This window comes from Pristiophorus japonicus, chromosome 8 (genome assembly GCF_044704955.1).
Source record: "Pristiophorus japonicus isolate sPriJap1 chromosome 8, sPriJap1.hap1, whole genome shotgun sequence".
Classification (NCBI taxonomy): domain Eukaryota; kingdom Metazoa; phylum Chordata; class Chondrichthyes; family Pristiophoridae; genus Pristiophorus; species Pristiophorus japonicus.
In genome coordinates this window covers 143,662,177-143,680,164 of record NC_091984.1, presented here as the reverse complement: position 1 = coordinate 143,680,164, position 17,988 = coordinate 143,662,177, and the positions used below count along the sequence as shown (strand labels likewise).

General features: G+C 49.1%; 1 protein-coding gene across 1 annotated transcript; it reads left to right on the top strand.

Annotated features, from left to right (window-relative positions):
* Positions 1-265: 265 nt before the first annotated feature.
* Positions 266-10,231, top strand: LOC139269172 (immunoglobulin lambda-1 light chain-like; the record flags this gene model as incomplete). The annotated part of the gene is made up of 4 exons (XM_070888272.1): positions 266-314; positions 502-784; positions 7,568-7,712; positions 10,022-10,231. Coding segments are annotated over exons 1-4 (687 nt in total), but the record flags the coding sequence as incomplete, so codon positions are not given.
* Between the last annotated feature and the right edge of the window lie 7,757 nt (positions 10,232-17,988).

Genomic DNA, 17,988 nt, shown 5'->3' with positions numbered 1-17,988 from the left:
GAGGGAGAAAGAGGTAGGATGGAGAGAGAGAGGGGGAGGGATGGAAAGAGAGAGGGGGAATGGAAAGAGAGAGGAAGGGAGAGGGAGGTGAAGAGGGAGGGAGAGAAGAGAGGAAGTGTAAGTTGCTGACGTGGCTTTATCTGGGTGAAGACATTTACATACTGAGGGATGGGCAGTGAGACTCTCACAGGCTGCAGGTTTATAAAGCAGAGCCCAGTGAAGGGTAGTTTATCAGTAAGCAGGCACAGGGACAGGAGCAGACACCATGATTTCACCCATCCAGCTGATCTGGCCTCTGGCATTCTGCTTCGCAGGTACGAATCTCTCTCCTTCCATGTTTAATATCTCCCTGCTGTCGATTTCTGTCCAACTCTACTGACCAGTGATTGAAGGGCAAATGCTGACACTAGAGGAGAGCTCAGTGTCTCGAGCAATCTCTCATTTTACAGTGTCTTTCTGTGACAGTGCTTACTTCACTTTCTTTCCCCATTTCCCCCTCAGGTATCAGTGGGGACATCATCATGACCCAGTCTCCCCCGGTGCTGTCAGTGAGTGAGGGACAGACTGCAACCATCACCTGTACTGCCAGTGCATCCGTTAGCAATTATGTTGCTTGGTACCAGCAGAACGCTGGGCAGAAACCCACTCTGCTGATCTATTACGCAACAACTAGTTTCACTGGAACCCCCGATCGCTTCACCGGCAGTTACCAGTCCAACACGTTCACCCTGAGCATCAGCAACGTGCAGAGCGAGGATGTCGCGGACTATTATTGTCAGCAAGGGTATAGCTTCCCTCTACACTGTGATACACAGCCGGACAAAAACCTCAATATACACAGCCCCACCTTCTGTACTGACTCACCCCACAGTTATATATAATATATAATAATGGACACACAGCCCCACCTCCTGTACGGTTTTACACATGACTGACACACAGCTCGATGGGAGTGACGGCAGGAATATTTAGCTGGAAGCTGCAGTGAATTGGAAAAGTATGGAGTGGGTCAGAGAAGAGTTGGGGCTGTGTCTTCATCACTGACAATCTCACAGCTCGACTCTGTACATTCAGACAGCACGGAGGCACTGGGTGGTCCTGTGTCCTCAATCCAAATAATCTCACAAACCCCCCACTATTGAGAGGGCCACAACTTATTAAACCCAAAGCATAAACATGAAAGGAAAGTGAACAAGTGAAATGGTCGTGCTCTTTCCCTGCCCACCCCACACTCCAGGCCCTGCGGTGCCCACCCGTCGCAGAAGGCCTCAGGCCTACCTTGAGCTCTATCCCCGGGGTCACCGGGGTATGGACAAAGATCCCGAAGGGAGGCAGGCAGTCACTGCAGCCACCCCATGGGCCCCATCCAACTAGGACCTGTGCATGGCCACCTTGGCCAAACGCAGGAGCAGGCCCACGGGGAGGCCCTCCGACCTGCCCGCTCTCCACACATCGGGTGGCCAGGCCCAGGAGCAGGCCCACGGGGAGGCCCTCCGACCTGCCCGCTCCCCCTGCACCGGGTGGCTCGAACCAGGAGCAGGCCCACGGGGAGGCCCTCCGACCTGCCCGCTCCCCCTGCACCGGGTGGCTCGAACCAGGAGCAGGCCCACGGGGAGGCCCTCCGACCTGCCCGCTCTCCACACATCGGGTGGCCAGGCCCAGGAGCAGGCCCACGGGGAGGCCCTCCGACCTGCCCGCTCCCCCTGCACCGGGTGGCTCGAACCAGGAACAGGCCCACGGGGAGGCCCTCCGACCTGCCCGCTCTCCACGCACCGGGTGGCCAGGCCCAGGAGGAGACCCACGGGGGGCCCGCCGACCTGCCCACTCCCCCTGCACCTGGTGACCAGGCCCAGGAGCATGGGACTGAAGTGGAGGCAGAAATTGAGGAGCAGCCCCTTCAAATAGTGGAAGAGGGGCTGCAGCCTCTCACACTCCACATACACACGATATTCACGGACTGAGGAAATAGATTTCTAAAGCCCCTGAAACTCGTTATTTTATAATGATCCCCGAGAAAGGCCGATGTCAGCAACACAAACATCTCGCTTGCTGACGGAGCCCGTTGTTCGAGGGGCACAAAGAGGTGAGCCCTGTGTGATGGGGACTTTCATTCTCCAGCAATTCCGTGGCCCCAGGGTTACCATCTGATGGGGCGGGAAGGGCAGCTGGGAGATTTGTCCCAAACACGTCGGATCCCCAACTCTCCTGGGCACTGCCACAGATAACTCGTCACAGAGTGAGAGGGAGGGAGAGTATGAGGGACAGTGAAAGAGAGAGAGAGTGAGAGGGATGGAGTGAGGGAGATGGAGGGGGAGTGGGAGAGGGGGAAAGAGTGAGAGGCAGTCAGCGAGAAACAGAATGTGTGAGAGAGAGAGAGTGAGAAAGAGAGAGAAAAAGTGAGGGAGAGTGAGACGCTGAGAAAGACGCAGACACACACACACAGACAGAGAGAGGGGGAGAGAGACTGAGTGAGCCAGGGACGGAGGATATTGTACAGCCGCTGCACTGGAAGCTGTCACTGTGGCTCACGTTCGGTAAAGGAACCAAGCTCAGACTGAGTAAGTAAACCCCAATGCTCCGTTATTAACACTTTAAATACTGAATCTTTCTAAGACACAAATGCTGAATATGCGAAGGTGTTAGTTTACGTATGATTACACTTGATCCTCCCATCTTTCCTCATTAAAATCTATCAGCATAACCCTCTATTCCTTTCTCCCTCATATCGCTGTCTAGCCTCCCCTTAAATACATCGATACTATTTACTTCAATCACTCCCTGTGGTAGCCAACTCCACATTCTCACCACTCGCTGGGTAAAGAATTTTCTCCTGAATTCCCGATTGGATTTCTTGCTGACTATCTTATATTGATGGCCTCTAGTTCTGCTCTTCCCCACAAGTGGAAACACTCTCTCTGTATCCACTCTATCAAATCCTTTCCCAATGTTAAAGACCTCTATCAGGTCACCCCTCAGCCTCAAGAGAAAAGAGCCCCAGCCTGTTCATCCTTTCCTGATATGTACACCCTCGCATTTCTGGTCCCATCCTTGTAAACCTTCTCTGCACCCTCTCCAATGCCTCTGTATGGGTTATATAATGTGGTGGGGAGCTGCGGTGAATGAAAGGGTTAATTGAAGAGTGCTGTGTATGACAGGGAGCCCGGCTGTATTCCTTGACCCACATTCCCCCTTCACCCAGCAAAGTATAAGTAACGAACTGTTACCCACCGTGTGGAGGAGATCTGGACGTTGACACACCGCGGTCCCGTCCCTGCACCATCCCCGGAAATCGCTCCCGAGCCTCCTGCCTGTCTCAGTGTGACAGACACGGTGTGTGAGACACGGGCAGAGTGTGGGTGTGAGTGAGTGAGCTCGCTGGGGGCAGTCTGTGCTCCTGTCACAGTCTCTGATATAACTGAGCTCAGCCTCAGCACACTGACACTCCCGAGGTCCCGCCTCCCCCAGCTCCAACTCTGATTTGTCCAGCCCCCGCTCACCTCCTGTCCAACTTCTGATCACAAACAGGGGCAGCAGGGCTCGCAATCCGGCGGCTGCAGTGCTCCAGGGTTGTGGGGAGACTCTCAGTTGCTGTTTCTGTAGCTCGAGTTCAGGCCGATATTTATCCCGCAACCTACATCGCTTAAAAATCTCAATTACCTCATTGATGTGTGTGGGAGCTTGCTGTGCACAAATTGGTTGCTGTGTTTTCCACATTACAACAGTGACTGCACTTCAAAAATGTACTTCATTGTCTGTGAAGCACTTTGGGACATCCTCAGGTGTGAAAGGCGCTATATAAATGCAGGTGTAAAGGGAGCTTGGGGTGTGGGTTCGAATCCACACTCCCCTGAGGTTCTGTTCGTGCGATTTATGAGGATGGGTGAATAACGAGGCACCAGACACAGTGGGTAAGAGTACAAAATGGCTATGTTGTTTATTTAGAATAGTAAACACAAAGATAGAGGGCATAGGAAGAGGTCGTAAATAGCAGTAATGGCACAATCTCACTCAACAACACAAAAAATTCTCGCAACAGGGAAGGGGAAGATAAGAGGTTGAAACATTCCACCCACACACAACCCCACCTCCCACTTCCACCCGTCTTACCAATTCCTGTCCTAAATTGTGTCTGTGAGGGGGTTTGGGCTACACTCACAATCCTATCAACTCTGGGGTTCTGGGGTCACTTATTTCAGCTCGGGGTCCCACTGGAGTGGGTTTTACGTTGTTGGTCGGTTCGGTTTTCCTCCTCGATGTTGCGTCGGTTGCCTCTCGGTTGGCTCATAGAAACATAAAAACGTAGAAAATAGGTGCAGGAGTCGGCCCTTCGGCCCTTCGAGCCTGCACCGCCATTCAATGAGTTCATGGCTGAACATGCAACTTCAGTACCCCATTCATGCTTTCTCGCCATACCCCTTGATCCCCCTAGTCGTAAGGACTACATCTAACTCCTTTTTGAATATATTTAGTGAATTGGCCTCAACAACTTTCTGTGGCAGAGAATTACACAGCTTCACCACTCTCTGGGTGAAGATGTTTCTTCTCATTTCGGTCCTAAATGGCTTACCCCTTATCCTTAGACTGTGACTTCTGGCTCTGGACTTCCCCAAAATTGGGAACATTCTTCCTGCATCAAACCTGTCTAAACCCATCAGAATGTTAAATGTTTCTATGAGATTCCCTCTCATTCTTCTGAACTCCAGTGAATACAAGCCCAGTTGATCCAGACTTTCTTGATATGTCAGTCCCGGGAATCAGTCTGTTGAACCTTCGCTGCACTCCCTCAATCGCTACAATGTCCTTCCTCAAGCCAGGAGACCAAAACTGTACACAATACTCCAGGTGTGGCCTCACCAAGGCCCTGTACAACTGTAGTAACACCTCCCTGCCCCTGTACTCAAATCCCCTCGCTATGAAGGCCAACATGCCATTTGCTTTCTTAACCGCCTGCTGTACCTGCATGCCAACGTTCAATGACTGACGTACCATGACACCCTGGTCTCGTTGCACCTCCCCTTTTCCTAATCTGTCACCATTCAGATAATAGTCTGTCTCTCTGTTTTTACCACCAAAGTGGATAACCTCACATTTATCCACATTATACTTCATCTGCCATGGATTTGCCCATTCAACAAACCTATCCAAGTCACTCTGCAGCCTCATAGCATTCTCCTCGCAGCTCACACTGCTACCCAACTTAATGTCATCCGAAAATTTGGAGATACTACATTTAATCCCCTCGTCTAAATCATTAATGTACAATGTAAACAGCTGGGGCCCCAGCACAGAACCTTGCGGTACCCCACTAGTCACTGCCTGCCATTCTGAAAAGTACCCATTTACTCCTACTCTTTGCTTCCTGTCTGCCAACTAGTTCTTAATCCACGTCAGCACACTACCCCCAATCCCACGTGCTTTAACTTTGCACATTAATCTCTTGTGTGGGACCTTGTCGAAAGCCTTCTCAAAGTCCAAATACACCACATCAACTGGTTCCTCCTTGTCCACTCTACTGGAAACATCCTCAAAAAATTCCAGAAGATTTGTCAAGCATGATTTCCCTTTCACAAATCCATGCTGACTTGGACCTATCATGTCACCTCTTTCCAAATGCGCTGCTATGACATCCTTAATAATTGATTCCATCATTTTACCCACTACCGATACCAGGCTGATCAGTCTATAATTCCCTGTTTTCTCTTTTCTTCCTTTTTTAAAAAGTGGGGTTACATTGGCTACCCTCCACTCCATAGGAACTGATCCAGGTCTATGGAATGTTGGAAAATGACTGTCAATGCATCCGCTATTTCCAAGGCCACCTCCTTAAGTACTCTGGGATGCAGACCATCAGACCTTGGGGATTTATCGGCCTTCAATCCCATCAATTTTCCCAACACAATTTCCCGACGAATAAGGATTTCCCTCAGTTCCTTCTTCTTACTAGACCCTCTGACCCCTTTTATATCCGGAAGGTTGTTTGTGTCCTCCTTAGTGATTAACGAACCAAAATACTTGGTTCAATTGGTCTGCCATTTCTTTGTTCCCAGTTATGACTTCCCCTGATTCTGACTGCAGGGGACCTACGTTTGTCTTTGCTAACCTTTTTCTCTTTACATATCTATTGAAGCTTTTGCAGTCCGTCTTAATGTTCCCTGCAAGCTTCCTCTCGTACTCTGTTTTCCCTGCCCTAATCAAACCCTTTGTCCTCCTCTGCTGAGTTCTAAATTTCTCCCAGTCCCCGGGTTCGCTGCTATTTCTGGCCAATTTGTATGCCACTTCCTTGGCTTTAATACTGCCCCTGAATTCCCTAGATAGCCACGGTTGAGCCACCTTCCCTTTTTTATTGTTACGCCAGACAGGGATGTATAATTGCTGTCGTTCATCCATGCGGTCTCTAAATGTCTGCCATTGTCCATCCACTATCAACCCATTAAGTATCATTCGCCAATCTATCCTAGCCAATTCACGCCTCATACCTTCAAAGTTACCCTTCTTTAAGTTCTGGACCATGGTCTCTGAATTAATTGTTTCATTCTCCATCCTAATGTAGAATTCCACCAAATTATGGTCACTCTTCCCCAAGGGGCCTCGCACAACGAGATTGCTAATTAATCCTCTCTCATTACACAACACCCAGTCTAAGATGGCCTTCCCCCTCGTTGGTTCCTCGACATATTGGTCTAGAAAACCATCCCTTATGCACTCCAGGAAATCCTCCTCCACCGTATTGCTTCCAGTTTGGTTAGCCCAATCTATATGCATTTCAAAGTCACCCATGATAATTGCTGCACCTTTATTGCATGCACCCCTAATTTACTGTTTGATGCCCTCCTAAGCAAAAAGCTGCTGGAGTTAAGCACACTTTCCCCAGAGCGAGGGCCCTGTGAAGAGCTGACTCAACTCCCCTTTAACTCAACTTATCCACAACGAAAACTGACTCCCACCTTCTTAACTCAACTCTACAACTCAATGCAAAAGCTGACTCCAACCTCCAACCTCCAACATCTAAAACCTCCAACCTCCAACCCCCAACCTCTAACACCTCCAATCTCCGACCCCAACCTCCAACAACCCTTGTGTGTTTTTGCAGCTTTTCGTATCGTCCGTTCATCTTCGTGCCATTGTCTTGGGTCTTCCTTGAATAAAATGGGGTGTGAATGGCAGTTCGATGTGTATCGATCTGTCTGGAATGGGAGATTAGCCACACCTCCTGTATCCTGTCGCTCGCTGATGGGGTGAATGAAGATGATTGTTAACTATCTCGACAGATGTGCCACTCTGTCTGAGCTGGCCAAAATGATTGCATCAGACCTGTGGGCCTTTGTTTAATTATTCAAATGATACCCATTCTGTTGCCTTGTGTATTACTGGGGAGATTTTGCCTGGACATGTTGCCTCTTCAGTGAGGTTTTTACACAAAAAGCTGGAGAAATGTCCTTTCAAAATATAAAGTTGCCTTGTATCCATTTTCCTGGAAGAACCAAATGTACACTCCTCTCCCCCCATGGTAGCTGGCTCATCCCCCGTCCAGTTCCGTGCCCATGCAACATGGTCTGTTACTGTACAGGGTGGCCAGAGTCCCATCATCCTCCGCGGTTTACAGGCTGTTGGCTGCAGTTGGTCATTTTAAACATGGCATCTTCCCATTCTCCCTGCCACATGTTTCCGTGGTTGGTTTCGCAGAACCTGACATATGTACTATAATGAATTTGGTGAAGGGTATTGGTGAGAAACATTTTTACATTTTCAGTATTGTATTGATTCCAAATGTATGAATACCATTGGTGTATTTTAATGTTTTATCGTGGGTTTAGGTAAGATTTGGGGAAGATTGGCTCTGTGAGAGGGAAAAGGTTTTGCTTCACATTTTGAGAACATCCTGAGACAGAGTGTTTTAACGGGGGACTGTAAGGTTCTGCAAAACCAACCATGGAGACATGTGGCAGGGAGAATGGGAAGATGCCATGTTTAAAATGACCAATTCCACCAGTAACACAGGACGTTACCTCAGTGCCCGGCCCACTTTCCCCATCCACTTACCAAATTCTTGCAGGTAAATGGGCTCAGCACCTGCCCTCGGCCGGTGAAATGTCTCCCCTCTACACCACAGGCTGCCCGTGTTCTGCTCCCCATCTCACTCCTGAAGGCACTACCTCTGGCTGGGGCACAGCTCCCCTCCCCACGTGGGCTCACTGTCCCAGTGTGAGCCCAGAGACTGAGCTCCCCAAATGGGCTCATAGTCCCAGTGTGAGCCCAGAGACTGAGCTCCCCAAGTGGGCTCACTGTCCCAGTGTGAGCCCAGAGACTGAGCTCCCCAAGTGGGCTCATTGCCCCAGTGTGAGCCCAGAGACTGAGCTCCCCAAGTGGGCTCATTGTCTCAGTGTGAGCCCAGAGACTGAGCCTTGTAGGTTACGGCACTTCAAGTGTACATCCAAGTACTTCTTAAATGTGGTGAGGGTTTCTGCCTCTACCACCCTTTCAGGCAGTGGGTTCCAGACCCCCACCGTCCTCTGGGTGAAGATATTTCCCCTCAAATACCCTCCAAACCTTCCACCAATTACTTTAAATCTATGCCCCCTGGTTGTTGACCCCTCTGCTCAGGGAAATAGAGCCTTCCTATCCACTCTATCTCGGCCCCTCATAATTTTATACACCTCAATGAGGTTTCCCCCAGCCTCCTCAGTTCCATGGAAAACACCCCCAGCCTATCCAATCTTTCCTCATGGTTAAAATTTTCCAGTCCAGGCAACATCCTCGTAAATCTGCCTGTGTGCAAATTGGTTGTAAAGCACCTTGGGACGTCCTGAGGTTGTGAAAGACGCTATATAAATTCAAGGCTTTCTTTCATTGAAGTGGGAGGGCCCTGATTCTGACCCTCGCCCATTGTCCGCGCACTCTGACCTTCCAGGAGGTCACGGGATCATTGGGAGCAGTGACCCTGCCTGACCCCGGTAAACTGAGGCTAATTGTAGCCTCACCCTTGACCTCACCGCGGTGCTGGGCAGCAAGCTTTTAAATGCAATCTAGAAGCTTCTACACCGACACCCAACATGAAGCCTTGCTGAAGTGTGTTTATACAAGTGTGCCGCAATGTTCCCGGATAAAGTTCTCCCGATCTGTGTGTGATCTGAGCTTTCTCACTGCTGAGCCTGTTTCCCCTGTATCCACCCATCTACAGTTCGAGCTTCCTGCCAGTGAACAGTGTCTTAACGGGACACTCAGTCTTTACCGACTCTTACTGTTAACCATTTCAATGCTGAATGGGTGCCAACCCTGCACTGCAGATGTTTATACAACAGTCCAATATGATTTTGAGTACCAGCCGTGGCTCAGTGCGTTGCACTCTTGCCTCTGAGTCAGAAGGTAATGGGTTCAAGTCCCACTCCAGGGACTTGAGCACAAAAATCTAAGCTGACAGTTCAGTGCAGTGTTAAGGGAGCGCTGCACTGTCGAAGGTGCCGTCGTTCGGATGAGACATTAAACCAAGGCCCCGTCTGCCCTCTCAGGTGGATGTAATAGATCCCATGCCACTATTTCGAAGATGAGCAGGGGAGTTCTCCCCGTGTCCTGGTCAATATTTACCCCTCAACCAACATGACAAAAGAACAGATTATCAGGTCGTTATCACATCGCTGTTTGTGGGAGCTTGCAGTGCGCAGATTGGCTGCTGTGTTTACCACATTACAACAGTGACTGTACTTCATTGGCTGTAAAGTGCTTTGAGATGTCCGGTGGTTGTGAAAGGCGCTATATAAATGCAAGACTCTTTTTTAATCACCTTAACATCAAATGCATTTATATTTCGATTCAACTTATCAAGCGAGGAAAATAAGATTAAGAATTAGTGTTGCTCCCCTCTAATGGTTAATCGCCAGCCAGGAGTTCATTAACCCAGCTCTCCGTTATCAGATGTGAATTATCCCCACACGGAAACACCCACAGTGACACACACACACACACACACACACTAATATACACCTATTAAACATCCTTCTCCTCCCTTTCAGGCCGAGGGAAGACACAACCCACGCTGACCCTGCTGCCCCCCTCCCCGGAGGAGGTCACGACCAAGGGCACTGCCACCCTGGTGTGCCTCGCCGATCACTTCTACCCCGATGCGGTGGAGGTGGAGTGGAAGAAGGACGGGGCGACCATTTCGGCCGGGGTCCAGACCAGCGACTACCTGCGAGCTTCGGACAACACCTACAGTGTCAGCAGCCTGCTGACCCTCTCTGGCTCCGACTGGGAGTCCAACGCCAGCTTCTCCTGCAGCCTCACCCACGAGAGCCTCTCCTCTCCCCTCAGCAAGGGAGTCAGGAGAGCAGAATGTGCGTAGTGTGTCAGGGACAGTCCGGGGGGGAGACGCAACTTTAAATAGAACAGGGGGTGAGCCGGGAGGGCAAAGGTCACTTTAGCACTTCATTTCTACTCTCTTCCTTCTCGGGACTGGGTCAGGGAAAACATCTGAGGGTCAGGGGGTAAGGTACTTTATTGGGGCAGTGTCAAGGGAGCTTTACTCTGTATCGAACCTGTGCTGTACCTGCCCTGGGAGTGTTTGATGGGGCAGTGTTGACTCGTGCTGCCAAGTAAAACCTCTCGAAGATGCTGAAGACTGTCAGCAGAGTAAAACTAATGTTAAACTGCGAAGTGCCGCTTCAGTAAGCAGACCCCCTCCCTGCTCACCCTGCTGTTACAATTCAAGGTTTTGTCCCCGTTTAAAGGAACAGGATTCTCACGGCTCCACAACTGTTTTAATAAAGCTGCATTCTCCCTGTGAATGTCTCCAGCTCGCTCTCGCTGGGCTGTTTATTCAAGTCTTGTTTCTGTAAATGTGTATCTGTAAAAGACAATAAACGTGAAGAATATTCTGTCTGTGTCTGGCGAGTGCTTTGGAAATGTCCCACCTCCCCCTCAGCTGGATTGGCTGCATTTCAGTAAGTGTCTGTCCTGATTGGCTGGGGTGGCTGTCAAGCAATGGCACATCAGCAGGAGATTTGATTCAAAGCCAATTTTTCAATCATTTTAAAACGACCAATTTGACCTTGAACCCCTGGAGTGCACAAGATTAAACACAGAGACACTAAAAGCTGCTGGGGTTAAACCCTCCCAGGCTGAGCATTGGCTCTCACTCAGCACACTGGGGGTGTTGGGGCAGCCCCCGATGGTGGGATCGCACTGTGCACTCTGTGCTGACTGCTGGGGGCAATCTGGGGGCAGGAGGCCCCAGTCACAACGTTGCATTCTCTCTCCTTAACGTGTGGCTCGTGGCAGCAGCACAAAACTGTACCGAGTGAGGCCTCAGCTTAGGGAGAGGAGCAGTCAGTGTATCACCGTGTACATGTCCCTGAGTGTTAGTGTGGCTTACCCAGCACCGCCTGTAGGTGTGTGTGTGTGTTGTGTGTGTGTGACTGTTCCCCAGCACCGTCTGTTGGTGTGTGTGTGTGTGTGTGTGACTGTTACCCTGCACCGTCTGTAGGTGTGTGTGTGTGTGTGTGTGTGTTTGAGTGTTACCCAGCACCGCCTGTAGGGGTGTGTGTGTGTGTGTGTGTGACTGTTACCCAGTACCGTCTGTAGGTGTGTGTCTCTGTGTGTGACTGTTACCCAGCACTGTCTGTGTACGTGTGTGTGTGTGTGACTGTTACCCAGCACCGCCTGTAGGTGTGAGAGTGTGTGTGAGTGTATGTGTGAGACTGTTACCCAGCACCGCCTGTAGGTGTGTGCGTGTGTGACTGTTACCCAGCACTGTCTGTAGGTGTGTGTGTGTGTGTTAGTGAATGTTATCCAGCACTGTTATGTCGGCCTGAGGAGAGCTCCGCGGTGATGCTCCAGCTCCTGGGGGAGTCGGGGGTCGTTAGGGGGTTGGGGGGAGGAGGGTTGGGAAGTGGGGGGTAGACCAAGGGGAGTGATCGGGGGCTGACCTTGTGGGAACGGGAGGGAATCTGGACGATCGGGGGGGGTTCTCAGGGGGTCTCACCAATACCCTGTACAGATGTAGCAGGACTTCCCTACTTTTATACTCCATCCCCCTTACAGTAAAGGCTAATATTCCATTTTCCTTCCTGTTCACTTGTTGTACCCGCATACTAACTTTTTGTGTTTCATGCACCAGGACACCCAGGTCCCTCTGTACTGCAACAGTTTGCAATTTTTCTCCAATTAAAAAATAAATTGCTTTCCTGCCAAAGTGGATTACATCACATTTTCCCACAATATACTCCATCTCCCAACGTTTTGCCCACTCATTTTGCCTGTCTATATCCCTTTTGCAGATTTTTTGTATCCTCCTCACAATTTGCTTTCCCACCCATCATCATAGGCAGTCCCTCGGAATCGAGGAAGACTTGCTTCCACTCGTAGAATGAGTCCTTAGGTGGCTGAACAGTCCAATACGAGAACCACAGTCCCTGCCACAGGTGGGACATATAGTTGTTGAGGGTAAGGGAGGGTGGGACAGGTTTACGCGTGTTCCTTCCATTGCCTGTGCTTGGGTTCTGCATGCTCTCGGCGATGAGACTTGAGGTGCTCAGCGCCCTCCAGGATACACTTCCTCCACTTAGGGAGGTCTTTGGCCAGGGACTCCCAGGTGTCAGTGGGGATGTTGCACGTTATCAGGGAGGCTTTTAGTGTGTCCTTGTAACATTCCTCTGCCCACCTTTGGCTTGTTTGCCGCGAAGGAGTTCCGAGGAGAGCGTTTGCTTTGGGAGTCTCATGTCTGGCATGTGGACAATGTGGCCTGCCCAGCGGAGCTGATCAAGTGTGGTCAGTGCTTCAATACTGGGGATGTTGGCCTGTTCGAGGACAATAATGTTGGTGCCTCTGTCCTCCCAGCAAACTTGGTTACTTTACACTCGGTCCCTTTGTCATTAATAGAGATTGTAAATAATTGAGGCCCCAGCATTGATCCCTGTGGCACCTCATTAGTTACTGTTTGCCAAAGGGAAAATGACCCATTTATCCTGACTCCCTGTTTTCTGTTAGTTAGCCAATCCTCTATCCATGCTAATATATTACCCCCAACCCCGTGAACTTTTATCTTGTGTCTTTTATGTGGCACCTTATCAAATGCCTTCTGGAAATCCAAATACACCACATCCACTGTTTCCCCTTTATCCACCCTGCTTGTTACATCCTCAAAGAATTCCAACAAATGTGTCAAACATGATTTCCCTTTCATAAAACCATGCTGACTCTGCTTGATTGAAGTATGCTTTTCCAAATGTCCTGCTATTGCTTCTTTAATAATGGACTCCAGCATTTTCCCAACGACAGATGTTAGGCGAACTGGTCTATAGTTTCCTGCTTTCTGTCTGCCTCCTTTTTTAAATAGGGGCATTACATTTGCTGTGCGTGCTTTGCAGAGGGTGTTAAAAGGAGCGGCGACATCCAGAATACCAGATTTTGCCTCAATTCAACAACAACAACCTGTATTTATATAGCACCTTTAACGTAGAGAAACGTCCCAAGGCACAAAATTTGAGATACAAAATTTGACACAGAGTCACATAAGAAGAAATTAGTGTCGGTGACCAAAGAGGTATGTTTTAAAGAGCATCTTGAAGGAGGAAAGAGAGGTAGAGAGGCGGAGAGGTTTAGGGAGGGAGTTCCAGAGCTGAGGGTCTTGGCAACAGAAGGCACAGCCACCAATGGTTGAGCGATTATAATCAGGGATGCTCAGGAGGGCAGAATTGGAGGAGCACAGACATCTCGGGGGATTGTGGGGCTGGAGGAGATTACAGAGATAGGGAGGGGCGAGGTCATGGAGGGATTTGAAAACAAGGATGGGAATTTAAAAATCGAGGCGCTGCTTAACCGGAAGCTAATGTCGGTCAGCGGGGGTGATGGGTGAGCGGGACTAGGTGCGAATTAATCCCTCCCCCGCACGAATAGGCCTCGTGTCCTGCCACACCGCCCCACCCCGCTACTTTCCTGCACTGCCCCCAGATCCCTTGATTCCCTTAATATTCAAAAATCTATCGATCTCCGTCTTGAATATACTCAAGGACTGAGCCTCCACAGCCCTCTCGGGTAGAGAATTCCAGAGATTCACCACCCTCTGAATGAAGAGGTTTCTCCTCATCTCAGTCCGAAATGGCGAACCCGTTATTCTGAGACTGTGACCCCTGGTTCTGGACTCCCCAGCCAGAGGAACCATCCTCCCTGCATCTACCCTGTCAAGCCCTGTCAGAATTGTGCATGTTTCAATGGGATCACCTCTTATTCTTCTAAACTCTAGAGAGTATAGGCCTTGGAACTTGTGGAACCAAGGCGGGTAGATGGAGTTCAGATGCAGATGAGCCGTGATCTGATTGAATGGGGGAATAGGCTCGAGGGGCTGAATAGCCTCCTTCTGGTCATTGTAACCAGCAGCAGCTGTGTACCTCTCCGCAACCTCATCTTGACTTTTATCAGTCGCATCAGAGCCTTGATTCCCTCAACAGGGGGCTGGTGTTTCCAGATCAATGTCCAGCTGATCGATGCCATGAGTCAGACTCAGTGAGTGCTGTCAGCGGGTGGAAAGGCTGCTCTAACTGCAGCCTTGTTCGAATGCATTTGTGGAGGGGCAACAAGGCAAGGGAATACACAATAAATGGGAGGGTACTGAGAGGGGTGGAGGAACGGAGGGACCTTGGAGTGCAGGTCCACAGATCCCTGAAGGTAGCAGGCCAGGTCGATAAGATGGTTAAAAAGGCATACGGAATACTTGCCTTTGTTAGCCGAGGCATAGAATACAAGAGCCGGGAGGTTATGCTTGAAATGTATAAAACACTAGTTCGGCCACAGCTAGAGTATTGCGTGCAGTTCTGGTCACTACATTACAGGAAAGATGTGATTGTACGAGAGAGGGTACAGAAGAGATTCACGAGGATGTTGCCAGGACTGGAGAATTTTAGCTATGAGGAAAGATTGGATCTGCTCGAGATGTTTTCCTTGGAACAGAGGAGGCTGAGGGGAGAACTTATTGAGGTGTATAAAATGATGAGGGACCTGGATAGAGTGGACCCATTTTCCTTAGCAGAGGGGTCAACAACCAGGGGGCATAGATTTAAAGTAATTGGTGGAAGATTTAGAGGGGAGATGAGGAATCAATTCTTCACCCAGAGGGTGGTGGGAGTCTGGAACTCACTGTCGGAAAGAGTGGTAGAGGCAGAAACACTCACCACATTTAAAAAGTACTTGGATGTGCACTTAAAGTGCCATAACCCACAGGGCTATGGACCCAGAGCTGGAAAGTGGGATTAGGCTGGGTAGCTGTTTGTTGGCCGGCACGGACACGATGGGCTGAAAGGCCTCCTTCCGTGCTGTAATTTTCTGTGATTCTATGATCGTGCTGGTGGTGTTGACCACTTTAAAAGTCGCAGCATACATTTTATTGAAACTATTTCCATCCCCGGTTTCCCCGCTGCCAATAATTGGATCAATCAATGCTGTTGCGCCCCCTTGTGGTACATCTATATGTGCTCCACCCAAACCCCTGCTTTCAATAATTGCACCCACATTGTCTACGCGAGTTGGAGCCCCGCTCCTTAATCACAGCATCTCACAGCTCAGAGGGAGGCCATTCGGCCCATCAAACCTGTGCTGGCTCTTTGAAAGAGCTATGGACTACTATGGCCTGGATTAATGATCCAGAGACACAAGTTCAAATCCCACCACAGCAGCTGGAAAATTTAAATTCAGTTAATTCAATAAATCTGGAATAAAAAGCTAGTGTCAGTAATGGTGACCATGAAACTGCCGGATTGTCGTAAAAAACCCATCTACCTGGCCTGCTACCTTCAGGGATCTATGGACATGCAGACCAAGGTCCCTTTGTTCCTCTACACCTCTCAGTGTCCTGCCATTCAATGTGTATTCCCTTGCCTTGTTCGACCTCCCCAAATGCATTACCTCACACTTATCCGGATTAAATTCCATTTGCCACTGTTCTGCCCACTTGACCATTTCATTGATATCTTCTTGCAGTCTACAGCTTTCTCCTTCATTATCAGCCACTCAGCAGATTTTACTATCATCTGCAAACTTCTTTATCATATCCCCAATCTTCAAGTCTAAATCATTGATATATACCACAAAAAGCAAGGCTCCCAGCATTGAGCCCTGTGGAACCCCACAGGAAACAGCCTTCCAGTCACAAAAACACCCATCAGCCATTACCCTTTGCTCCCGGCCTCTGAGACAATTTTGGATCCAACTTGCTACTTTGCCCTGGATCCCATGGGCTTTTATTTTCATGACCAATCTGCCATGTGGGACCTATCATACATCATATGCACCACACACAGATTACCTTTATGGTCTCCAATAGGCCAGACTCTGTCTTTAATTATCCTCTTTCTCTAAATGTATTTATAAAACAACTTTGGGTTTTCCTTGATTTTACTTGCCAAAAAGTTTTCATGCTCTCTCTTTGCTTTCCTAATTTCCTTTTTAATTGCATCCCTGCACTATCTATACTCCTCGAAAGTTCCTGCAGTATTGAACCCTCGGTATCTGCCATAAGCCTCCCCTGTTTTACTTTATCCTCCACTGTATTTCCCTTGACATCCAGGGCCTCGAGATTTGTTAGTCCCACCCTTTTTCTTTAAGGGAACAGACTTACTCTGAAACCACAGGATTTCCCCCTTGAATGCCTCCCACTGCTCTGACACTGATTTACCTTCAAGTAGCCGTTTCCAGTCCACTTTGGCCAAATCTCATCTCAACTCAGCAAAATTGGCTTTTCCCCAGTTGATAACTTTTATTCCTGGTCTATCTTTGTCCTTTTCTATAACTACCCTAAATCTAACTGAATTATGATCACTGGCACCAAAATGCTCTCCCATTGATACCCCTTCCACCTGCCCCTCTTCATTCCCCAAAACCAAGTCCAGAACCGTCCCCTCCCTTGTTGGGCTCGTTACATACTGGCTAAAAAAGTTCTCCTGAATGCATTTTTTTAATTCCGGACCCTCTATACCTTTCACACTAATTTTATCCCAGTTAATATTAGGGTAGTTGAAATCCCCTGCTATAACTGCCCTACAGTTTTTGCACGTGTCAGAAATGTGCCCACATATTTGATCTTCTCTCTCCCTCTGACTGTTTGGGGGTCTATAGTACACTCCCAGCAGTGTGATTACCCCTTTTTCGTTCTTCAATTTGACCTATATGGCCTCATTTGATGATCCTTCCGACATATCATCCCTCCTCACAGCTGTAATTGTTTCTTTCAATTGTTTCACAACTGCGACCCCCTCCTTTTTTATCCCCCTCTCTATCCCGTTTGAAATCCTGTAACCAGGAATGTTGAGCTGCCATACCTGCCCTTCTTTCAGCCATGACTCAGTAATAGCTATAATATCGTACTCCCAAGTGTTTATCTGTGCTCTCAGCTCATCTGCCTTATTCCCTATCCTCCTTGCTTGAAGTATATACCATTGAGCACTCCCAAACTGCCTTGCTGTCTATTTTCTAGATTTGTTTCCTCTGCCTTACAAATTCAATTTCTCCTTTTCTGCTTTCCAATTCCAGCTTTGCTTCTCTCCCCACTGAATCTATTCTCCAGTTCCCATCCCCCTGCCAAGCTAGTTTAAACCCTCCCAAACAGCACAAGCAAACATCCCTGCAAGAATATTGATTCCAGCTCTGTTGAGATGCAACCCGTCCGGTTTGTACAGGTCCCACCTCCCACAGAAACGGTCCCAATGCCTCAGGAAACTAAAGCCCTCCCTCCTGCACCATCTCTCCAGCCACACATTCATCTGCTCTATCCTCCTATTTCTGTACTCACTAGCACGTGGCACTGGGAGTAATCCGGAGATTACTACCTTTGAGGTCTTGCTTTTTAATCTCTCCCCTTGCTCCCTAAACTCTGCCTGTAGGACCTCATCCCTCTTTCTACCTATGTCATTGGTACTGATATGGACCACAACCTCTGGTTGTTCACCCTCCCCCCTCAGAATGTACTGCAGCCACTCAGTGACATTCTTGACCCTGGCACCAGGGAGG